Here is a 25,475-nt window from a genome sequence, read left to right on the forward strand (position 1 = left end):
GAGGTGATGGTTATGCTACTCATTTCTTCCTCCTTTTGAGGTAATCTTAAAGGTTCTCTCCTTTACGAGGGAAGTTATTCTGAGTCCTTTTTTGTGTGTGTGTGTAGGACTCTGGAATCACACTTGCCCATTTGAGGAGAACAGGATTTTAGCCACTAGTGATGAGGGAGAAGCTGGTCGGGGCCGAGGGAATGTCATGAACACAGAAAGCCACGGGGATAGGTAAGCTTAGGGATGTTTGGAGAAGGGAGTAGACAGGTCTGAGTGTGGAGCGGTTCCAGCAGGGAGAGTCTGGGTGACAGCTTAGAGCCAGAGTGTGTACGGCTGGAGGTAGAAGTAGGACTTGCTTCAGTTTCAGGCAGTGGAGTCGCTGGACATTTACCACAGCAGTAACTTCACACCTGTGTGATTATCTGATTCCTGCTCACGCCTCCCACTGGTCTGTCAGCTCCGGTGAGCACAGGCACGGGTGCCTCTCTCCGCTCACCGCTGTCCCCCCAGCACTAGCTGAGAGCCTAGCATATAGGTGCTCAGTACACATTTGGGAAATGAACATGTGGATGAATGATGAATGCACGGTTCTGAGTGGGGAGAGACACATTTAGATCAAAGCTTCTTACAAATGCGAACTTCGGTACTTGATTCGATTCTCCTTCCTGGTTTTCTTCTTTGCTCATCAATAGTCATCCAGCAGGGCAGGAACTGGCATCTTGTCGGCCAGCCCTTCCTGAATCTGGGCAGATTAGATCAGCTGAGCTCTCCGGAGAGATGTGCACATTTATGATGTTTGGCATCTGCAAAGCTGCAGTCCTGTGCACACACTAGTTGACTGGAGGCAGCTTGAAATAATGTAAAAACATGCATTTCTGGAACCAGATAAGACAGTTTCAAGTTTTAGCTCTACTTGTTATTATTTACAAATCTCTCAGGAAATGACTTAACTTTTCTGAATCTGCTTTTCTCATCTATGAGACAGGAATGGTAATAACTGTCTACTTTATAGTGTTGTTGTGAGGGTGAACGAGCTACTTACGATAAAGGGGTTCGCGCGTTGTAGGTTCTCTATGTTATTTTTCTTAGATTTTATTATCTCAATGTGTACTTGAGAATTGCAAGACAGTATTTCTTTTTTTGTTGTTGTTGGACATTAATATGTTTATTTATTTATTTGTTTGTTTGTTTGTTTTAATACTTTAATACTATAAAGTATTACAAAGAGTATTACATATGTCTCCTCCCCTCCACTCTTGACATTCCCCTGGCCTCCCCTACCCCCCAGTGGCTTGTGTCCATTGGTTATGCTTATGTGCATGCATACAAGTCTTTCGAGTATTTATTTCTGATTTTAAAAGCAAGCTCATGCTCAATGTAGAAAACTTGGTCTATACCGAAAAGTCTAAAGAACAAATTGATAACTTCCCAAAGGTGCATTTGAAATAACCACTGTTAACATTTTGATGTATTCCCTTCTAGTGTTTTCTCTACTCATGAGAAAGTTACTTTATTTTAAATAGAGAATTCCTCCTTATGGCACATAATTCGAGGGGGTACAAAAAGGTAAACAGTTAAAAGTAATTCTTCCTCTTTACCCTGAACCCAGACACCAGGTCCCCTCCCCAGAGGCAATCGCTGTTCCCAGGTTCTTAGGTGGCCTCTCAGACACAGTCTACATATTTAGAAAATTGATTTGGTTTTCACATCATCTTCTTCTCACGCAAACTCTGGCCTGGTGGACCTGCTGTTTTGCTCTGGAGGCTACCACATAAGTGAGTTCCCTTTCAGCCCCCAGCGACGTCTCTGTGGGCCGGGCCACAAAGGGCTCTGGTTACATGTTCTGAGGGCTCAGTGAGGCTTGGTCTCAGTTGTGTATTTTTACTCTTTGAACTGAAAATCTGCGAACAACTGAACAGGTGTTAGAATTCTCAGCCTCAACCGTTTCCACAGTTGCTCATGCGAGGAGCAGATCTGCAGGTGGTTGGGACCAGCAGACAGGGTGGTTTGAAGCAGAATTCAGGCTTTCTTCAACATTGCATTGCCCCTCAGTCAGTGCTTTCTAAACCGACAACTGGAAAATGTGATGTGATATGGAAAGACAATATTTTGTAATTGGAAATGATCCAAACAACCAGGGGTGTGTATCCTTTGATTGCTCTGGAGTGAAGGGCAAAACCTAAGTCAACACGGTCCACTCTAAGTCCTGTGCCCACCCCCATCCTCTGGCCCACAACCCTGCCACCCCAGGTCCTGCCACTAGAGCTGTCTTCTCGGCAGGCCTGCCCGTCTATACTCCCACCTATCTTCAGACTAGCCCTCCCTGGGTGTCTCCCTTTTCCCAATCTTCTGCTACTTGAGCAACTCAAGAACATTGAGAACTTGACCTTATCAGGGGCCCAGTGGACAGGAGGGGAGATAGGTGCTTGGACTTGTTCAAAGTAAGTTCCAGAGAGCAATGAATAGGAATGAACTGATGCATTTGAGACACCTCATTTGTAAAATGAATATTAAAATAACATAACGCACATGACAGTGCTCTGTAAGCTGTAAAAGTCTATATATACACATGGGGCTCATATTATGAGGATGACGATAATTGAAAAATAAGTCACAAAAACCAATCAATTTTACAAATTAATTTTCATTGCAATGGTGTTACTTATTCATGTTGGAAGATTTAAAAAGTATATAAATAGCCCTGGCCAACATTGCTTAGTGGTTAGAGTGCTGGCCTGAACACGAGAGGGTTGAGGGTTCAATTCCTAATCAAGGGCACGTACCAGGGTTGCAGGTTCAATCTCTACCCTGAGCTGGGGTGAATGTGGGAGGCGACCAATTGATGTGTCTCTCTCACATCGATGTTTCTCTCTCCCTCTCTCCCCCGCCTTCCACTCTAAAAATCAGTGGAAAAAAATATCCTCACTCTTTGGGTGGGGATTAAAAAAATAAAATAAAAAAGTATATAAGTAAACAAAATTTAAAAATTCTCATAGTCTTATTAGCAAGTGGGGTGCCTTATTTATATAGCACATTCACTGTCCATCGCTATGGGACCAGTTTCTGTGGGAGGATTACTGTTTCCTTGACAACAAATTTTGCCACAAGACTTATCCTGGTCAGCTCAGTGTGAGTGAGAAAGACTGGCATGCACCACCTCTGAGCAAAAGTGCTAAGAGCCATCCTTTTTCTCCTGTCACAAGACTGGCCTACTTTAGTTAAGGGCTTTTGCAAAGTCTTGGGTCTTGGAATGAAGAGCCCAGTGAAGGACATGCAATATGAGTGAGAAATAACAAGTATTGTTGTAAGCCCCTGATATTTGGGGGTTGTTTGTTACTGTAGCATAATGAGTCCTACGGTATCTGATACACAGAGAGATTGACAACTGTTAATATTATCCTTCAGTCTTCTTTTCTAAGGCCTACATTCTATATATCTTCTTTATCAGAGTTAGGATCATAATGTACATGTGATTTTGTGAAGTGCTTTTTTATTTCATCTGCAAGAGTTTCAGTAATTATCTCTAAAAGGAAAGGTGCTTCTTAAACATAGCCATACCATTATCCACTTAAAATTATAATAATTGCTTCATATCACCAAATATTAGTCACTGCACACATTTCTGACTTTTAAAATTATTTTGTTTTAAATCAGGGTCCAAATAAGGTCCCTACTTTGCCAAAGTTTGATGTGTTTCTTAGATCTCTTTTCATCCTCAGGCTCTTCCTCCCCTCCCCACGTTCCCCTTGTGATATATTTGATGAAGAAACTGTAGAGTTTCCCACGGTCTGGATTCTGCTGATCTTCCCATGGTGTCTGTCATTTGACATGTTCCCCTTTCCCCTATATGTTAGTTGTACATGGATTTTCATTTATGTGGAAGGTCAGCACCCCACTTCCTTTCATTCTTCAAGAGTCAACCATATTTCCTTTTTAAAAAATATATTTTTATTGATTTCAGAGAGGAAGGGAGAGGGAGAGAGAGAGAAACATCAATGAAGAGACAGAATCACTGATTGGCTGCTACTGGCACATCCCCAACTGGGGATCAAGCCCACAACCCAGGCATGATCCCTGACCGGCAATCGAATGGTAACCTCCTGGTCCATAGGTCGATGCTCAACCACTGAGCCACACTGGCCAGGCAGTATTTCCTTTTTTTTTTTTTTAATTTAAAGTCTTATTGTTGAAAGTATTACATATGGCTCCTTTTTCTCCCATTGACCTCTCCCTGGCCGCTCCCGCCCCGCAGTACATGCCCTCGCCCCCCTAGTGCCTGTGTCCATTGGTTATGCTTATCTGGATGCATACAAATTCTTTGGTTGATTACTTACCCTCCCCACTTCCACCCTCCCCTGCCTTCCCTCTGAGGTTTGACGGTCTGTTCGATGCTTCTATGACTCCGGATCTATTTTTGTTCATCAGTTTATGTTCATTATATTCCACAAATGAGTGAGATCATGTGGTATTTATCTTTCTCTGACTGGCTTATATTGCTTAGCATAATGCTCTCCAGGTCCATCCATGCTGTTGCAAATGGTAAGAGTTCTTTCTTTTTTATAGCAGCACAGTATTCCATTGTGTAGATGTACCACGGTTTTCTAATCCACTCATCTACTGATGGGCACTTAGGCTGTTTCCAAATCTTAGCAATTGTAAATTGTGCTGCTGTGAACATAGGGGTGCATATATCCTTTCTGATTGGTGTTTCTAGTTTCTTGGGCTATATTCCTGGAAGTGGGAACACTGGGTCAAATGGGAGTTCCTTTTTTTATTTTTTGAGGAAACTCCATACTGTTTTCCAAAGTGGCTGCACCAGTCTGCATTCTCACCAGCAGTGCACGAGGGTTCCTTTTTCTCCACATCCTTGCCAGCACCTGTCATTTGTTGATTTGTTGATGTTAGCCATTCTGACAGGTGTGAGATGGTACCTCATTATTGTTTTGATTTGCATTTCTTGGACGATTAATGACTTTGATTAATGATTTTTCATATGCCTCTTGGCCTTCTGTATATCCACTTTCAAAAAGTGTCTATTTAGGTCCTTTTTCCATTTCTTGATTGGATTGTTTATCTTCCTTTTGTTAAGTTGTATGAGTTCCCAATCAATTTTGGAGATTAAACCCTTATTGGATGTAACATTGGCAAATATGTTCTCCTATGCAGTGGGCTTTCTTGTTGTTTTATTGACGGTTTCTTTTGCTGTGCAGAGCTTTTTATTTTGATATAGTCCCATTTGTTTATTTTCCCCTTAGTTTCCATTATCCTAGAAGATGTATCAGTAAAGATATTGCTATGACAGATGTCTGATATTTTGCTGCCTATGGATTTTCTAAGATTTTTATGGTTTCCTGTCGTACGTTTAAGTCCTTTATCCATTTTGAGTTTATTTTTGTGTATGGTGTAAATTGGTGGTCTAGTTTCATTTTTTTGCATGTATCTGTCCAATTTTCCCAGCACCATTTATTGAAGAGACTGTCTTGACTCTATTGTATGCTCTTGCCTGCTTTGTCAAATATTAAGTGAGCATAATGGCTTGGGTTGATTTCTGGGTTCTCTGTTCTGTTCCATTGGTCTATATGTCTGTTCTTGTGCCAGTACCAGGCAGTTTTGAGAACAGTGGCTTTGTAATATAGCTTCATATCTAGTATTGTAATCCCTCCAACTTTGTTCTTCTTTCTCAGAATTGCTGCAGCTATTTGGGGTCTTTTTTTTTTTAATTCCATGTAAATTTCTGGAGAGTTTGTTTTAGGTCTGTGAAATATGTTGTTGGTATTTTAATAGGGATTGTATCGCTTTGGGTAGTATGAACATTTTAAAGATGTTGATTTTAATGATGTTGAATTCATGAACAGTGTATATTCTTCCACTTGATTTTAGAGAAAGAGGAAGGGAGAGGGAGGTAGAGAGAAGGAAACATTAATCAGTTGCCTCTTGCACTCACCCGGACCAGGACCCAAACTGCAACCCGGGCATGTGCCCTAACCTGGAACCAACCAGTCACCTTTAGGTGCAGAGGGCGATCCTCAACCAACTGAGCCACACCGGCCAGGGCTGAACTCTATTTCCTGTCGTTGCTGATTAAAACCAGAGGCTCGATCAGATTCCATGAACAGATTTTAAAACTTAGAGCACTACAAAAATGTTCTACGCCATTTAATATTCTTCTACAACATGTTTTCTTAATGACTATAGAGCTGTCAAGCACAGGAATGTATTCTTACCTATTTAGCGAGTCCCTTATTGTTCTCTTAGTTCCTGCGGATGGTGGATGCCTGCGCCAGCTTCCTCACCGAAGCCTTGAACCCAGAGAACTGCGTTGGGATCCTGAGGCTGGCGGACACGCACTCCTTGGACAGTCTAAAGAAGCAGGTTCAAAGTTACATCATCCAAAACTTCGTGCAGATTCTGAACGCCGAGGAGTTCCTTGAGCTCCCCGTGGACACTCTGTACCACATCTTGAAGAGCGATGACCTTTATGTGACGGAGGAGGCTCAGGTGTTTGAGACGGTGATGAGCTGGGTCCGGCACAAGCAGTCGGAGCGGCTCTGCTTGCTCCCCTACATCCTGGAGTACGTGCGCCTGCCGCTTCTGGACCCGTGGTACTTTGTGGAGACGGTGGAGGCAGATCCTCTCATCAGGCAGTGCCCGGAGGTCTTCCCGCTGCTCCAGGAAGCCAGGATGTACCACCTTTCTGGCAATGAGGTGAGATGAGAGGTGCTGCTGTGAACTAGCAAAGTAAAGGAGTTAGCGGGCCTCACAGAGATCGGGCGAGGCTGGCTGGCAGCTCCTTAGAGCAAGGAGAAGAAGAAGCTACACTGATTATAGTTTGAGTCAGGCAGTTCCAGAAGCCCTGGGTCTCTTGATCTGTAAAATAGGGATGATAATGCCTCATCGGCAGCTTCTGAGAGGATAAGGTGAGATACAGAAATCACCCAGCACCAAGCCTGGCACAGCCCTTCTCTTCCCAGCTGTGGAAGGCGGGAGGGTAGTGGGGGTGACACACACATGGACAGAATGTGCCCTGTCCAGTCGCCATTCCATCGGGTGCTGCTTTCTGCCTGCCCACTCTGGGGAACCTGATGTTCCCTTAGTTCAGACTCTCATTATTTCCTTCCCGAATTTCTGAAAGTTCCTCAAAACTCACCTTCCTGCTCCAGTTTGGCCTCTCTCCAGTTCATTCATCAGCCGGATGATCTGAAACTCGAGCCTAATCATTTCTCTCTTAGGCTTACCCTCTTCACTGGTTCCTCGCCCCTTTCCGGATAAAGCCCACACTTCCTGCCCGAGCTCCCAGAGCCTAGCCCTGCACCCTTCACCTCCTGCCTGCTTCTCTAGTGCCATCTCCAGCCCCTTTCTTCTGCTACAGTACAAAGACACAGCTTCTAATTCTCCAAGGCGGACCTGCTTTTTCCGCCTCCAGCTAATGCAGGTGCTGTTCAGATGCCTTTTCCCTCTTCTTCATCTAGTCAACTTCGGCTCCTGCTTCAAAATTTGGTTCAAGCATCATCTTCTCCAGAGGCTTCACTCATTCTCAGCCCCTGATGCACTGCAGTATTTTAACACCAACTGCTACATGTTAACCATTGGATCCTCATCTGTAAATATCTCTAGGTTCGGAGCTTGTTATGGTGGAAAGTACGTTGTATTGGAATTTTCATCTCCAGACTTTAGGAGGCTCCCTGGTATAGAGTAAGTGATTGATGAAGGTTTGTTGAATGAATAAACAGAGACCAGGATGGTGAATGTGCATATCATTTGAATTTACCTGGTTCTCCTTAACAATTGAAGACATATTTTATTCATTACTGTATAAAGACAAGACTAGGTTTAGTGGAGGTGAATAAGCAGTCAGGAAGTAATGAAATAGGGACTGTTAAGTTTATATACATGAAACCCACACACATATCCCACTATACCATACTTCTGGGTTTGGCTACCAAGCCTTCTTCATCAGGCCATTGATAGATACCTGAGTAAAGAGTGGCTTAGGAATGATCTGTGTGAAACCCCCCCAGGAACCTCCTCCTTTCCCCATGTGTCCTTTCTAGCTCTGTGTTGTCCTCAGGTTCATTGTCACTCATTCACTCTGCAAATATATCTTTAAATGTTTGGTAGTTTTACTAGTGATATTATTAGAACCAGAAGGGTTGTGTGTGTGTGTGTGGTTTTTAATTATAAACTGTATTTCTTTAATAGGTATAGGACTATTCAGGTTATCTATTTCTTTTAGAATGAGCTTTAATAGTTTGTATTTTTCAAAGGACTTTTCCATTTCATAGAAGTGACTGAATATGTTGGTTTAATGTTGTTCACAATATTCCCTTATTATCTGAAGAATCTGTAGTGATGTCACTCACATCTCCCATTCCAGATAGTGGTGATTTGTGTCTCCTCTTTTTTTCTGATCAGTTTGGCTCAAGGTTTGTCAATTGTATTGATTTTCTCAAAGAACAAGCTTCTGGTTTAATGTAATTTTCCTCTATTGCTTTTATGGTTTCTATTAAACTTATTTCTAATCTAATCCTGATTATTTCATGTCTTCTGCTTCCTTTGGGTTTAATTTTCTCTTACTTTTTTAGTGTTTTAAGGAAGAATTGGAGGTCATTGATTTGAGACCTTTCCCCCCTAATATTGTCATTAGTACTATAAATTTCCCCCTTAGTACTACTTTAACAGCATCCCATATATTTTAATATGCTATGTCTTCATTTTTTACAAATAAATCCTCAACAGTAACAATATGCCAGAAATGGCACCAGGCATTACCAAAAAATCTCTGCCTTGCTAACTGTCTGTCTGTCAGAGAATAGAGGACAGTAAGCAAATAAAGGGTGGTGAGTAGACTGATGGAGGGAGTGTAGGCAATCACATGGGTCATATCCCATGCTGGGTATGTGGGTCGCTGGCAGGTGGCTCAGCACTGGGAATCAAAACCCTCATACACTTGGACAAGTGTCAGTTTCTGCATCTGTATTCAGTGAAGCATTAAAGTTCAGAGTCTTGATCAACTGGACTTCCAAAATTCTGGCTATTTCTGTTTCTGCTTCCCACTTGTTTAGTCTCTGAAATGCAGGTGATGAAGGCATTCCTTTGATATAAAATATCTCTACTATATCTTCTGCAAAATTGCTGCTATAAAACATCTGCTCTGCCTTTTGTATTTGAAATGGGGTGGGGGGTGAGAGCATAAACTTTGGATTTAGGAGGAGAGATAATTCTGATATCTGGAAAGTCTCCAGTGGCAGAAATTTGGGCTTGCAGTCAGGAGAATCTTGGCTTTAACTTTGCACAGTTTACCCACAGTGTGACCTTGGGCTACTTAGCTGCTCTAAAGCTCAGGTCCAACCTGTAACATGGAGATAATAATGCCTACCAGCTGCTAGAACTGTTTTGAGATATAATCAGATAATGAATGAGATGTGCTTAGCACAGTGTCTGGCACACGGTAAGTGCCCCACAAATGAAGACAGTTCTTATTCTCACTCAGTTTGTTTATGGTGCTCTATCTCCCACAATCAGGCATTTTCTTTGTCTTAGACTAAAATCTCTCTTTTCACTGTGTCCTAGGTTTTTGCTGCCTTTATTGTCCACAATCCAGCTCAAAGCACTTTCTCATTTCCATTGCAGGCTGGGTAACTAAACCAACCCACCACTGTGATCCCTGGCTTGAGATCTCATAGCCAGTTGATTCCCTGAAACGCCCTGTCTCTGCTCACTACTTGAATGATCTTGGGTTTGTTCCTGGTGACAGTAGTGTAAGCGTGAAGGCTACTCTGGAACTCACTTCACCTTCCTTTCCCAAACTTTAACCCTTCTTGTCCTATCATTATCTTTCCTTCTTAATCTTGCCCCTCCTCCCAGTTCATGAAGGTGATGACAGGGGGACATTTTAAAACCCTAAAAGCAAATGTCCATCTGTGTTTAGCTTAGAAATGGTAGCTGGTACCTTCATTGGGAGAGCTCTTTTGGGAAAGAAAAGTTGCCCCTCTGTTTCACTTCCTCCTAAACTTCCTGGGACCACCTTGATCTATACCAAGGTCTGATGGCATAGAAATGATGACAGGCATTTACAGAGATTGTGTTGCTTCTCCATGGTCACTAGGCCATAGGCGGTGGAACCAAACTCTGGTGTATTTGACTGCAGACGTCTGCTCTTTCTGCTGGGTTCAAATATCCATGGTGTGGCTCTCTTTCAAATCTCCATGGTGTGGTTCAAGGCTCTGAAGGGTCATATGCTTGAGGTTAAGACCGAGTCCCCCAACCTGCCTGGCCATCCTCTGCTCCCCCTGACAGGACCTCTCTTTCAGAAGAAGTGTGGTAGTGAACAAAAGTCTGGGATGTCATCAAGATATTGGAACAAGGCAGGAGTGGAAGGTGGCCAGAAATGGAATTCTAGGATTCAAGGCTTCATATCAGGCAGGAAGGGAGAAGCAAGAAATGCATTTGATGGTAAACAGACCTGGAGTTCTTAAAATGGCAGCAAAAGCAATAACAGATAACCTTTACTGAGTACCTATTATATACCAGGCTCTGGGCCAAACAGAGCCTGGTATATAATATGTATATTAGCTCAATGAATCCTCACAGCAAACCTGTGAGGTAGTTACCACTATAATCTCTAATATACAGATGATGAAACTGAGGCTCAGGGAGGTGCTGTCACCTGGTCACACAATGGCAGAGTTGGGAACTGGGCCCTGCTCTGCTGGCTCCATAACCTGAGCTCTGAAACCCTGTGTCATCCTGCACTCTCATTGGTTTTCCAGATAATATCAGAGCGCACCAAGCCCAGGATGCATGAGTTCCAGTCTGAGGTGTTTATGATCATCGGTGGCTGCACGAAGGATGAACGATTTGTGGCGGAGGTAACCTGCCTGGACCCCCTGAGGCGCAGCCGCCTGGAGGTGGCCAAGCTCCCGATGACGGAGCATGAGCTGGAGAGTGAGAATAAGAAGTGGGTGGAGTTTGCATGCGTGACATTAAAAAATGAGGTCTACATCTCAGGTAAGCAGGAGCCACATGATGCCAAAGCAAGTCTGCATCGGCACTACATATTTTCCTGAGCGAGGGCAGGCAGCCATCCTAGAAGAATTACTGTAAATGGCAACGATCTAGCTCTGACTGGGTCAGGATATGGAAACCAGAAGCTCAGGTGGTCTTCCCTTGGAAAGCACATTTTTACTTGATGAACACTAACCTGGGAGCAATATTGTGCTGGGATCTGGGGAGCAGGAAGAGAAACAGGAAAGTGATACCAGAATTTATTCGGTGTCTGCTATAGGCTTGGCACTGGGAATACAGTAATGAATAAAAATGTCTGCTCTTCTCTAAGACCTGATCCTTCAAGTTTATTAGGTCCTACTTTTAGACACTCCCAAAGCATCCAGTATTTTTTTTTCATTTCTTACTTCTAAGTAGTTTGATCAATTATTTACAATGATTTATGCCTATCAACCATTAGACCTTAAATTATCTGACAGTCAGCACTATTCCCAACACCTAGCACTGTGCCTGGCCACCATAGCAAATGCGCAATGAATATTTATTGAAAGACATGTTTTCTGCCATCTTTGCAGCATAGTAGATGAATTTACAATTTGGTAGCATTTAATCACATGCCGCTCACCTCAACTCTGTAAGATAGGTGACTTAAATCTCCAGGTTACAGACGGAGAAAACGGAAGCTCAGAAAGGTTATGGAATGCACCGAAGGCCACACACTGGTAGATGTCAGGCAGGATTCCAGCCCAGGTTCTCTGAGTCCCATGCTTTTCCCATGACATCAAAAGCGACCCAGCTTTTCTTGGGGCCCCAAGGGAGGAGACAAGTATCCCTTCTCTTTACTAGAAGGTGTTCTCTAACCTGTACTTACTTGGGGAAAAGCTGCTTCCCAGAGCTGGCTTCCTCCAAAATCAAGGTCAGGTCAGTTCTTCTATGGATATATTAATATCATAGATGAGGTTATAGCTTTCTTTTGTCTTGTAGAAATACGTTTTAATTGTTGTAGAAGATTCAAATAATATAGAGTATGAAGTAAAATATGTCAGTTTATCTGTGTCATTACAATCCTATATTTTAAATTAAAAATTGTTTTATATTGCTTTAGAGTAAATAATGCCAGCTTCAGTAACTCATTCTAAATCTCAGTGAATTACCATAACAGTATATGGGGTTGCTCTGCTCAGTCACTCAGGGACCTAGGCTCCTTCCATCTTGTGGTGCTGCTGTTTTCTATATGTGGTCTTCATTTCGAGAGGAGAGAGAAAATGAATGAGTTGAGTGTGAATGAGTTGAGAACAGCCTTAGTCTGGATTCACAATTCTACTCACAGTCTATTGGCAAGAATGAGCCACATGCCCTCCCTGCCCCTCCCCCCACCCTCTGCAGGTGGGCTGGGAAATATAGTTTAACTGTGTGTCCAGGAGGAAAAGACGGGGTTTGTAATTATAGTCAGTCTTGGCCACATCCACTGCATGTTATTCTACAACTTGTCCTTCTCTTCTCTTAAATGCGTCATTGTCTTTTTTAAAAAACGATACAAGCAATACATGAAAGCATGCTTGTTAAACACAATAAAATCAACAGAAATTTGCACTTCAATTCACAATACATTTTCCACCTCATTGCAGTTGGTGTAATGGGTCTATCATATGTTTTAAGTGATATAATACATGGAAAGCACAGCACAATCCCAAGCACACGGTGAGAGCTCAACAGTGTTAGCCATCATTAGCGTCATTTCATTATCATTATCCTTTTACCAGCTGCAGGACAGTTTATTGAATAAATGAACCATGACTGTTTTTCAGCTTTTATTTTTCTACTAAAAAAATACTGCACATATGTTTATGAACTTGTGCTGCTATTTGGAGAGATTCCTAGAAGTGGTCATAAGATGTTAGAAGTTAGAATTCTTGTAGATATTGCTAAATTGTCCTCCAGAAAGTTTGTACTAGTTTATAGTTCAACCAATGATGAATAACAGTGTCATTTTCAACATCCATTTTATGTTATTTTTTATTATCAGTCAATTACACTTTTAATAGTCTAGAATGCTTAAATTTACACACTTGGGTCGTTAATGAGGTCGAGTATATTTCTGTACATTTAATAGCTAACTGTATTTATTTTACAAATTATCTGATCACACTCTTTGTTTTTCTAATGGTGGTTTATCTTTTTTTTTTAATTAAGTTTTTGGAGTTCTTATCAATACCTTTTGCTATTTGTATTGCAAGTACTTTCTCCCAGGCTGTGTTGTCTTCTAACATTGATTTAGATTTTATATAGTAACTTTCTTACCTGATTCTGGGTTTCAAATCTTGCTTAGAAAGTTCCTCCCACTTGAAGATCCTTAATATCTTCTATATTTTCTTCAGTTACTTTTAAAGCATTTACATTTGAGGTTTATTTTAAGGGTAATGTGGAATAGGGATCTAGCTTAATTTTTCTCTAAGTAAATGGCCAAGTGTTCTAAGATCATTTATTGAGTGATCTCTACATCTTTTAGTCCAGTGGTTCTCAACCTTCTGGCCCTTTAAATACAGTTCCTCATGTTGTGACCCAACCATAAAATTATTTTCGTTGCTACTTCATAACTGTAATGTTGCTACTGTTATGAATCGTCATGTAAATATCTGATATGCAGGATGGTCTTAGGCGACCCCTGTGAAAGGATCGTTCGACCGCCAAAGGGGTCGCGACCCTCAGGTTGAGAACTGCTGCTTTAGCCTGTTCTGTACTCTGGCTGTTATTCATCAGTGTGTGTGGTCTGATGCAGCACCAGGTTGTTTGTATAATAGCTGTGTAGTATAGTTTGATATTTGCTGCGGAAAGCTCCCTCTTCATTTTTCTTTTTCACAAGTTCCTTAGAAATCTTTCCAAATTTACTCTTCCAAGTGAAATTTAGAATGATCTTTTCAAGTTCCCTGAAAATTCCTGAAGGCGCTGGATAAGTGGGTTTATCTGGAGAAGGTTGCTGTCTTCTTATCTATGCACACGATATGCCTGCCAGTTAATCAGGTCTTCTTTTATGAAGTAAAATTCATGGAGTTCTTTTTCTTTTTAAATAAAATTTGCATGCATTTCTTTGAAAGTTTATAGTTAATTAGTAAGTTTTGACACTACTGACATGGGACCAATATCATAGAGTTTTAAGTAAATAGAGGTCTCTAAAAGGCACACAACCAAAAGAAAAACGATTAAACTAAATGAACTAAAAATTCACAGAAGAGGAAAAAGCTCAGTCTCCCTAATAGCCAGGGAAAACCAAACTGGCATTATTCTTCTCCATTAGGCTATAAAACAACAACAAAGAAAACACCCCAAAACCCCCTCCTTACACCCACTGTGGGTGGAGCCCTTTAGAGGGCTCTTTGGCAGCACCTATAAAAATTCAAGGTATGTACACCCTTGACCTAGGAAACCCACTTTTGGGCTCCATCCTAGAGAAACACTTAACCATGACATGGAACATCATCAGTGACATTCATTGCTGCACCAGGACAGTAGGGCAGGTTAATAAGTCTGAAAAGTACATATTTTTCATCAAGTAGTTGAGTTGGCACTCTGTGCTGATGGGGAATTGGAAATACAAATTTGTTAAAATATTTGATTAAAGTCACCAAAAAAGACAGTTCTTCTCTGTTTTGTGCTCTCTTCCTAATTAAATTATATATTTTCTGCTTAATAAGAGAGTTGTTTTGAAAAAACTATTTACCAGCTCACTCTCACATTTTCTATTAGGAACATCTCATTCTTTTGTAGTAAAAATTGTTTAAAAACAGGACAACCCCACTTATATTTTTTTGTACAGTTATAAACCCAGATAATTTTTAAAAATATGTTTTTATTGATTTGTTTAGAGAGAGAGGGAGGGAGACGGATAGAGAGATAGAAACAGCAATGGATGAGAGAGAAACATTGCAGGTGGGCTGGGAAATGCAGTTTAACTGTGTGTCCAGGAGGCTGCCTCCTGCATGCCCCTTACTAGGGATTGCGACTGCAACCCAGGCGTGTGCCCTGACCAGGAATCGAACCAGTGACTTCTTGGTTCATTGGTTGATGGTCAACCACTGAGCCAACCAGCTAGGCAACCCCGGGGATTTTAAAATATTTATTGGTTTGCATTTTAAAAAATAAATAAGCAAATAGAACATAAGGTGCTTTTTAATTTGCCTGCTGGTCAAGGAAGGCCCTGCAACAGTCCAACCTCACCTGTCCTGCCTTACAGCTTGTTTCTTAGCTTCACAAACACGGAGTCCAGGCTCCTGCTGTGGGTGGAGGCGGACGTGGTTCTGCCTCCCGGAAGCCCACCTTTTCCCTGAGCTCTCACGGCACAGAGGTGCCACATGACATGTCTGGAGAATTATCCACCCCAGCCTCACACTGTCTCCTTTTGTTCCTCTGTGTTGGTTCTGTCTCCCCATATAGGTCACACACACCTTCAGGATTTCGTTTTTCTTAGGAGGGCTGGCCTGGGGATTCAGCACTTCTGGATCTGTGGGAAATTATGGGAGAAGCTGTATTTCTGATACATCTGGTGGTTTCTTAAATGCTCTGCATCCGTTCTAGGTGGCAAAGAAACACAGCACGATGTTTGGAAATATAATTCTTCGATCAACAAATGGATCCAAATAGAGTATTTGAACATAGGCCGCTGGAGGCATAAGATGGTGGTGCTGGGTGGCAAGGTCTATGTGATCGGAGGTTTTGATGGCTTGCAGAGGATCAACAACGTGGAGACCTACGACCCCTTCCACAACTGCTGGTCAGAGGTATCGGAGATTATTTCTATGGGTAACTCTGTTTGTATTATTACTTCAAAGCTTAAAGAAAGGTTTCTGTCAATGTTGGTAGATGGCTTTCTGATCTCTCAGCTCCCACTGAGAACATTTTTGGTGGCTGTGAGCTCCCCTCCTCACAGGAACCATTGCTTTAGCATTGCTGATCAGGTCACAGCTCTGTGTACACCTGCCCTAACCTGGCCAGAACCCCAGATGTGTGGGGGAGGCTGGATCCTACTCTGGGTGCATATCTTGGCCTATAGTCTCCGTGTCTTCAGATGCCATCTACCCTTGTCTTCTCCACACGGGACACCCAAGGATCCCTTTAACACACTGTTTGTTGAATGCAGAGTCATTTGGTAGTGCTTAGAAATCAGCCCTTGTTTATTTGCTTATTAGTGAATCATCTTTTATATACTTGCATGCAAGAGTTTAACAAGCTTCACAATGCAAACTCAGGTATATATCACACTCAGGCAAAGGTAAGGCATTACTAATCAATGGGTGCAAAGATGGATACGCTCTGGACAACACTGTGCTATAGATAACAATACTTATTGTACACTCAAAAATGTGTTAAGAGGGTAGACCTCGTGTTAAGTGTTCTTACCACAATAATTATTTTTAAAAAGTCAAGTGATCTCACTTCCTGGTATTTCCAGGTTATTCCCACTTTCATATTTTCTTTCTCTTTGTCATATCATATGCCAGAGCATGTTTCAGTTGTGGAGAATGTAAAGCATGGTCATTGTGGGCACAGCACAGGTAGCCAGGTCCTCCTGGCATCCAGACCTGTCAACCTGGAGAGTGCCAAATAGGGAGCCCTTAATGTTTAATGGGGAGGGGGTGTACTAAGATCTTCTCAGTTCGGCAAGCCCCATTACTTGGCACTTGTGGGTTGCTCCCTGGCCCAAGAGGATCATGTCAATGGGCAAGAAGCTCTTGGAGGACCCCTTTAGTGCCCTGGGGTTCACAGGGTGGAAGCACCAGTCTGGCTTAATCCCCAAATCTGCATGTTGCCCCAGAGTGGGAGAGTCTGCTTACCTGTGGCCACCTGAAACCCTTTTACCATTTTTTCTTCCTGGATATTATAAACACCAAGGACAATGCCTGGCACATAGTGAATAATTTTAAGTGAATAAACACATGAGTGAATATGAATATGCACGTTTGAAAAAGCATTTCTCTCCAATACTGGCTGGTTTCATCTGTGGAAACACTTATTCCTGTCACTACCCCTCCTCACCTGAGACACGAACTCTGGGAGAAACCGGCTGGAAACACCCAACACTTGCTACTGTCCGTAGGGAGGGTGGGATATATGTGCTTTGATCCTCTCTGCGTTTCAAGGGGGAGTCAAGGCTACAGGCCTTGTGACTTCAGGCAAAGGATGCCCAGGCTCGTGTGGCCTGGCTCCTGGCCTGTGTCCTGTGAGCCACTGCAGCAAGCTGGGCGACGTGACTGACAGCTTCTCCTGGGCCCTGTGTCTCTGCAGGCTGCGCCCCTCCTCGTCCATGTCAGTTCCTTCGCAGCCACCAGCCACAAGAAGAAGCTCTATGTGATTGGGGGAGGGCCCAATGGAAAACTGGCCACGGACAAGACTCAGTGTTACGACCCTTCCACCAACAAGTGGAGTTTGAAGTCGCCCATGCCAGTGGAGGCGAAATGCATCAATGCAGTGAGTTTCCGGGACCGCATCTATGTCGTTGGTAAGTGAGCAAATGGCTTCTTATGTACCCAAGGTGCCCCACCCAGGAAGCCGTGCAGGTAGATCAGACGAAGCCCTCCTGGGAACTCACAAAGTCCTGGTTGAAAAGGAGGAGAAGACGGGATTGGACCAGGCTTTGGTGGGATTTCCCTTGCAGTCCTCGAGGCAGAAAACGGCCCACATTTAGGACACATACAAAGCAAATCATCCCTGGGACTCAGGGAGGAGTTAGAAGTGGCTGCAGGAACATGTGCAGATACTGAAACGTGCACAGTATGATAAGTGCCCAATAAATAGTAGCTCTCCTTATTTCTTCTTTCGTGTTCATGGGAATTTTACTCTCCTTACTTGCTTTGGGGACTCTGAAACGTTGCAGTTTGCCCGAAGGAAAGCCTGGCGAGCCAGGCCACAGTTGACATGTAATGTTAAGGATGATGGATCTCAGTCTTGACTACTCATTAGAATCACCTTGGAGCTTATTACAAAAGTATGGGCAGCTGGGCCTCACTTCGGACCAATGAAATCAGAATGGGAAAGAGGATGTTGGCCAACAGTTGCAAGTGTTTTTAATGTACAGGTGACTTTAATGTGCAGCAAGGATTGAGAACTACCAATAAAGGAGATGCCAAAAATAAATAACGTAAGCAAATAAGAGACAATCAGACAAGTAAAATATGGAAAGAGGTGAAGGAAAAACCCCTCTCTTCCTTGGTTGAGGTTTCATGTGTGTTTATGGTCAGGCTCATGACTCTGCTTAAAGGTCTAATCTGGAGACAAGGACCTTGAATGGTGTCCCAGGCCATGCTCGGTTTAAAGAGGGGCTACCACCTGTGGTTACCGTCACAGATTGACGGCTTCTAGGCACCAGGCCTTCTGCCAGTTACTTCGCGCTCCTGGTCCTTCTGACGTCTTATTATCACATGCTTGTGGTTACAGATCAAAAAGGGGCAGAGCTGGAATTATGAGCAGAGTCTGCCTGATGCACCCCGTGGTATTTCTTCCAGGGAGCAGCTTGGGGTGCATTTTGGCCCCTAGGTGAAGCCAGGTGTCCCTGGGAACCCGATTAGCACTGGCTGCAGCCTTTAAAGGACGGTGGGAAGTGTCTGTCTCCAGCACTTAGGAAGTCTTTAGAAAGCCATAAATCTACTTTCTCTAGGCGAGATGGTAGACTTACCGAATCAGAAGGATGGTTTGTGGTGAAAGGAGAAGAAAACCAGAACAGGGGGTGCGAGGCCCACCGTGTTTCCCTTGGTCTGCAGGTGGGGCCATGAGAGCGCTGTACGCCTACAGCCCCCTGGAGGACACCTGGAGCCTGGTCACCCAGCTCAGCCACGAGAGGGCCAGCTGCGGCATCGCGCCCTGCAACAACCGGCTCTACATCACGGGCGGGCGCGACGAGAAGAACGAGGTCATCGCCACGGTGCTGTGCTGGGACCCGGAGGCCCAGAAACTGACGGAGGAGTGCGTGCTGCCCCGGGGGGTGTCGCACCACGGCAGCGTGACCATCAGGAAGTCCTACACCCACATACGGAGGATCGTGCCCGGCGCGGTGTCGGTCTGACTGCGGGAGGCGGAGTCACCGCCGGGGCTGGGCGGCGCCTCCCGGGGACCCTCCCGGGGACCCTCCGCACCCCGCACCCAGGCCCCGCCCACTTCAGACAGGAGGCGGAGCGTGCGTTTTAGGTCGGGCCTCAGGGAATCCCCGTGGCTCCCCGTGGGGGCTCCTTGGAAGTCACAGCTTTGGGACACTTGAGAGCAACCAGCAATGTTTGCGTGACCTACCTCAGGAGAGAAGAGCCATAGGTAACATTCAGGACACACCTGCCCGTGCCGGCGCTTTGGTATACAAGTCACTGAACCAGCATAAAGACCTGGCGGCTGGTTTGGTTTTTTTTTTAAATCACAGTTTTACAAGCGAGGAAACCGAGTTTCAGGGAGGCGAAGTGACTTGCCCCAGGTCACTCAAATTGCAAGTAGCAAAACCAGGAGTCTAAACCCAGGTCTTTCAATGTCAAAGTCAGTGCCCTTTCTGCCATACTGGCTCTCTCAGAGCAGGAAACCAGAAACAAAAACAAGGTGCCCAAAACTGGCTAAAGGATTCACTAATCAAGGCAGGGAAATAAGGGTATTTATCTTTTCTTTTCCTTTCTTTTTCCTTTCCTTTTCTTTCCTTTTCTCCCCCCCCCCCCCAACCCCCCAATACTGAAACCAGCTGGAATCCCTGGTGTTGGAGCCTTGGGATTCCAACAGAGGTTGTTTGATCTGACAGGTCTGGGGAGGTGGGTCTGGGAAGGCCTGTTTGCTTTGAAAGATATATATAAAAAAAATTGTGTTCTGTTCTCCCATCAAAAGCCTCTATTTTTTTTTATGATCACAGGAGGCCCATTTTGGACTAGAACTGTCATCACCAGATAGAATTGTACCTTCAGCACAGTCCAGTGCCCTGGCCCCTGAATGTCTAACTGTTGTATTGCCATGGAGAAAAAAGGTTCCCAGAGACTCAGAGCTCTGTTTTAAAAAGACATGAATATCCTAATAGACTGCTGGCCACTGCAGGAATCACCAACTTGTTCTTCTCCTCCTCCCTCCTCCTCCTTCTCCTCCTCCTTCTTCTTCTTCCTCACCTGAGGGTATGCTTTGACTGATCTTAGAGAGAGAGGAAGGGAGAGAGAAACATCAATCAGTTGCCTCCCATATGTACCCCGATCCGGGATCGAACCCGAAACCTCAGTATGTGCCCTATACCTTTTGTATATGAATCAACAACCTTTTTGATGTATTGAATGACACTCCAACCAACTGAGCAACTCTGCCAGGACTGACCGACTTTTCTTGATGATATACACTCCATTTTTTAGATAGTGATTTGGGTCCATGTCCCTGAGACCCCACCCTCCTGGAACCTTAGTTTTCAGGGTCCTTTTAAGCCCTTCTGTTTGCTTTTTGGATCAGCTTGGCACAATTTTGATTCAAAGAACAGAGTTAATCCTTCACTCTAAGCACTAGAACTTGCAAATGAGCTCACTGGAAATTCACTCTAATCCCCAAGTTGGGGGAACAGATTAAGAGATCCTGTTTCAGATGCTGTATTTAAGCAACAACAATGGTAACAACAGAGTAACTGCATTACGCAATGTGCTTTATTTTCATCATATGATTTCAAATCTCTTTATAGAGTTTTATTTCATGTCAGATGTGGCATACATATTGTGCTTGTACTTCTCAGCAGTTTGAAATTTGATAGTGGATTTAATTTTCTTAGAAAAGTTATGGCTAGAAGAGCTAAAATTCAAAGCAGATAAAAAGACTTGGAAAATTACAAGATTTGTTTCTGCTTAGATTATTGAGGATAAATATAAGTGCATGTTGGTGTGTGCAAAGCTCTGTGCCTTAGGGGCACATGTGATAGTTCAGTTCCCTAGTATGAAAGGAAGATGGGAAAATACAAGCATATTTGTGGAAATTTAGAACACATGTATCACTTGCTCATGAGCACTAATAACCTTAGCAAAGCTCTCAATTTAATCGAGTTTAATTCAGCAAACACTCAAGGAGTTCTTTATGTTTGTCAAGCCTTGAGGACACCAATGAATAAGACAAATCCCCACTATGAAGACACTGAATAAACAGGTAAATAGGCCACTTGAAAATATTATAATTTTTCTTTTCATAAGTTGGCAAAAAAAGAGATGTATGTAAAGTTATGAGGCTGCATCCACGTCTTTATTGTCTTTCCGAGTGGTCTCTCTGGAAAGCTGTGCACTTAGGTCAACGCTGAGGCCACTGCTTACGTGTTTGCCTGTCTTTGACATTGCCTTCGGAAACTATTTCTGAGCTATAATCATACTCCAGAAATGGCTTCAGGGAAGAACTTCCAAAGAGGATATCCAATGGCAGCATCACAGCCATACATGAAGAGCCACTTCAGAAAGAGAACAGTCCTTGCCATGGAAGTCCTCTAAGAAGAGAAGCCAGCAAATTTTGAGCCTACCAGTGCTGGGAAAGTGAAGATTCAGGATCTCTGTGTTATAAACTTGGTTCTAAATGCAGGACCCAAGTTTCAGGACGAGTTCAGAACACACAAATGAAGGCAAGGAAAGAATTTTATATAATGTTTATATCATCGGGTATGCAGGTGACTTGGGGTAGAATTCTCAGGTGCCTGGCTCTCAAGAAATAGGGATTCTCGATAATGGCATGGGTTAGTGGGCAGATATATTCGTTAAGATGACCCAGAGTTCTGCACTTGAGCTGCCAGTCTGTAGCTTTTAGGGAAAGGAAAAAGTCCAAGTTATTTTTCAGAAACTTGATAAGTATAAATGTCTAGGCTCTAGCCAGGGATAGAAGCTCTTAAGATCTAATTTCCATTCTCAAGTAAACAAATATCTAGTGTGTTGCAAGTTAACTGTCATAATCCATACCACCAGCAGGGGAATGAGGCAGATTGGTGCCCTGTGAGCCACAGCAGATTGGCTCTTTAGGCAGGTCCTGTGTGTGGACAGAGCACCTCTGGAGGGGAGGAAGAGGATGAGGCAGGAGGAGTCAGGTCTGAGAAAAATGATATCAGTATCCCTGGAGTTTGTGAGCCTGACTCCATTCTCAAGAAGGGAAAGAGGTGAATAAGGGGGGTTCTAGCCAAGGGGGTTCCAGGAAGGAATCCACTTCTTAGAAATTAGTCACAAGTTAAAGCAGGACTAGCAATCAGACCCATGGGCTCTGGGGCCTCTGAGCTGCTTGGCTGGGGCTCCTACCTAACTGGATCTAAAGAGAAGGAGGCCCAGAGGCTCGGGTTGGATTTGAAGGGCAGGTTAATGGACCCCAGTTGACAAGGCTGGTCTAAAATGGGCATGGAGCTAAGCTCATCAACAGGTAACTGTTCTCTTAGCTCTCATCACACTCTGTGGTCAATGACTTCACCCCCGCTCCCCCCGCCCCCCTCCCCACACACACACCTTGAACCCAAAGCAAACTATGCTCTCAGGGAAATACAAATACCCTTTGCTTATAGCTGTGAAAAGAGTAGCTTTCCTATTTATAAAAGTCTAAGAGGTACTGTTGTTATTTACTTATCCTACTTGATTTTGAAAAAGAAAAATACTCAATAGAATTTTCAAAGTGGTTAACCACCACTGGGATTTCTTGTATAAAGTTCTAAATTGGGGTTGCAAAATAATTTTGTCCCTTAATATCTGACCTAGATGTTGTAATAAATCTCATAACATGAAGAGTCAATATTCATGGAAATCCACAAATATTTCAAACATGTCTCTGCAAAACCAGTTTTGAAAGGTTGGATTTTCATATTCATAGGTAAAAATAGCCCACACTTAGTTAACCGAATCCTTTAAGTATTTTGGTTACATAGATTTGTATTTTTTTTTAATGATCAAATTAAGGATATTGTTTTTGGTAAATACACAAATAAAGTTTTTATTTATTCAATAAAATATGTGTGGAATGAATAAGATTATGTTGTACACAATTACTAGGTGATTTTTTGGGCGTGTTTTGGTTGACATGAGTAAGTGGTATCTGAATAGAAATTAATTTAGGAGATGGAAATTTAAAACATTTCAGTTGGTTCAAGAGGATTTAAATAAATTCATAGGATAAGCTCATAAGATTTGGTCTATAGAATGGCAAAAAGTAGACAGCGTTTCTCTCCTGAGCCTTTCATTGCCGCTCTGAGCAAGCTTTACCAACCCATGCAAACTGTGATTCTCACTCTGCCTGGTCTTAGCTCTTGTTACAGGAGGCTCCCCTCTGGCTTTCTGACTTCTGGTCTGACCTCTCAGCCTTGTGTCAGCCAACCAGCACCACCATGTTGTCTCTGCAGCCTTATCTGACCTGTGCTTCTCAGACCAGAGCCCTGGAACTTGGCATAGGAGACAGAGCTGTGGTTCTCAACCACTGGAAACTTGTCATCAATTTACCTTGTTTTGGATTATGATGAAAAGGTCCTATGCAATTGAAAAAGAAAATCCGAGGCTTTAAGGAAATGTGGGGTCACAGGAATAGCTTTAGACCATTCCACCGGGGCCTCCGTAGAAATAGAGGTTACTTGCTCCTTCTAGGTAGAAGCCCTTGGGAAGCAGTGCCCCGTCTCACAGTGGGTGCATTCTGGAGTTCATCTTGGGCCATAGATCAGACAGCCAGTGTACCCGCTGTGGTGAGTCAAATGGAGTTTTGACCTAGTTTCACTGCTGAGATCCTCCAATTTCCCTGCTGGATCTAAGTGGTAACCTGATGCCTGGTTAGCTGTGCTGGGGCCTGGTACCTGCCCAGTTTTTTTGGCTCCTTCCCTGTTCCTGGTGCTCTCTGCCGGTGTGTGGTGTCCCAGACTAGCCTAGCCTCCCTTTCACTGGAGATTGGACCTCCTGTAGGATCTCAGTCCTCTCCTACTTCCTGTGGGCCCATGCCTCCTTTTCTGTTCCCGTATGCCGCCATGATTAAAGATGCTTGGTGCTGGAGACTAATTCAGGTCAGGCCCACCCACTCCCATGCGGCCCAATATCAGCCTGCCTGCTTACCCACCCCTCTGGTTTCACTTCCATGTTTGTTTCTAGCACCAAGGATTTGTCTTTTCTTCTGTACACTCAGATGTCGCCTATCTTATGGATTCCTCATGCCAGGCTACCTTGAGATCCATGCCTGCCCCATCTCTGGTCATCTGCCTGGTTCCCTTGCCTGCTGCCTCCCTTGGGGTCTCTGAACATAGAAACCTCATTGCACTCCTTGTCTTGACCTCTAGCACCATAGTGTTTCTAGTGTCTCCTAATTTCTGAAGTTTAGAGAAAGAACAAAGAAAGATATAGGACTTCTTGGCCACACACACACACACACACACACACACACACACACACACGGTGTCATCTGTTCAACCAATCAAAGCATAATATGCTAATGATATGCTAAGGCCGCTCAACCACTTGCTATGACATGCGCTGACCACCAGGGGCAGACAGTCGACCAGCTATGATGTGTACTGACTACCAGGGGGCAGGCGCTCAGATAGGTAGGTTAGCTTGCTGCTGGGGTCCAGCTGATGAGGACTGAGCAAGATGGGCCAGCCATGCTTTGGAGTCCTCCTGCAGTCCCTCCCTGGCCTGATCCTGCACCCGTGGGGTCTCTCAGCCTGGCCTGCGCCCTCTCGCAATCCAAGACCCCTTGGGGGATGTCAGAGAGCTGGTTTTGGCCCAATCCTGCAGGCCAGGCTGAGGGACCCCACTGGTGCATGAATTCGTGCACCAGGCCTCTAGTGTGTGTGTGTGTGTGTGTGTGTGTGTATGTATACGTATATATATGTATATGTATATATTGATTGATTGATTGATTTCAGAGAGGAAGGGAGAGGAAGAGATAGAAACATCAATGATGAGAGAGAATCATTGATTGGCTGCCTCCTACACACCCCACACTGGGGATCGAGCCCACAACCCGGGAATGTGTCCTGACCAGGAATCTAACAATGATCTCCTGGTTCATAGGTCGACGCTCAACCACTGAGCCAAGCCATCTGGGCCTGGTTATGTATTCTTTAGGAAGGTTTGTGTGTAAGGAAATTGTCCTGCTTCTTTAGTCAAACTAGCCCAGTTCTTCCCAGCTTGGCAGTAGAAGGAGAAGCTCCCAATGCGGACAGAGTTGGATCTCATAGTCCCAACTCTTGTCCCTGGAAAGAAGGAGTCCTGTACATGACTCTTCACTTAATTTCCCAACGGATGTCACAGACCAGGCTGGATCAGCTAAGTGAGCCTTTACTGGGGACTTAGAGACGATACAGGGAAATAGCCCAGGAAGGAACAAGGCTCTGGACAATGAGAATGACATGATTCCTCCATCTCTGAGAAGCAGTGTTTATCCTGAGGAGGAGTGTGTATGTGTGTGTGTGTGTGTGTGTGTGTGTGTGTGTGCTGTCACAGATAAGCAATGCTGGACATTAAAGTGGTGAAAACAGATTCTATTCGGGAACTGCTGGCAGTAGGGGAAGC

General features: G+C 43.8%; 1 protein-coding gene across 1 annotated transcript in view; it reads left to right on the top strand.

Moving 5' to 3' along the window:
- KLHL6 (kelch like family member 6) overlaps positions 1-22,920 on the top strand; it is a 52,040-nt gene extending 29,120 nt beyond the window's left edge. Inside the window, exons 3-7 of the mRNA XM_070406720.1 lie at positions 6,247-6,696; positions 10,761-10,998; positions 15,568-15,770; positions 17,275-17,488; positions 18,747-22,920. Of these exons, the coding sequence (XP_070262821.1) occupies positions 6,247-6,696; positions 10,761-10,998; positions 15,568-15,770; positions 17,275-17,488; positions 18,747-19,048 (1,407 nt within the window). The 3' untranslated portion in view covers positions 19,049-22,920. The remainder of the gene's footprint in view (positions 1-6,246; positions 6,697-10,760; positions 10,999-15,567; positions 15,771-17,274; positions 17,489-18,746) is intronic.
- Positions 22,921-25,475: the final 2,555 nt, after the last annotated feature.

Source organism: Myotis yumanensis, unplaced genomic scaffold (genome assembly GCF_028538775.1).
Source record: "Myotis yumanensis isolate MYYU_CA2020_CCGP unplaced genomic scaffold, mMyoYum1.0.hap1 SCAF_2, whole genome shotgun sequence".
Lineage (NCBI taxonomy): Eukaryota > Metazoa > Chordata > Mammalia > Chiroptera > Vespertilionidae > Myotis > Myotis yumanensis.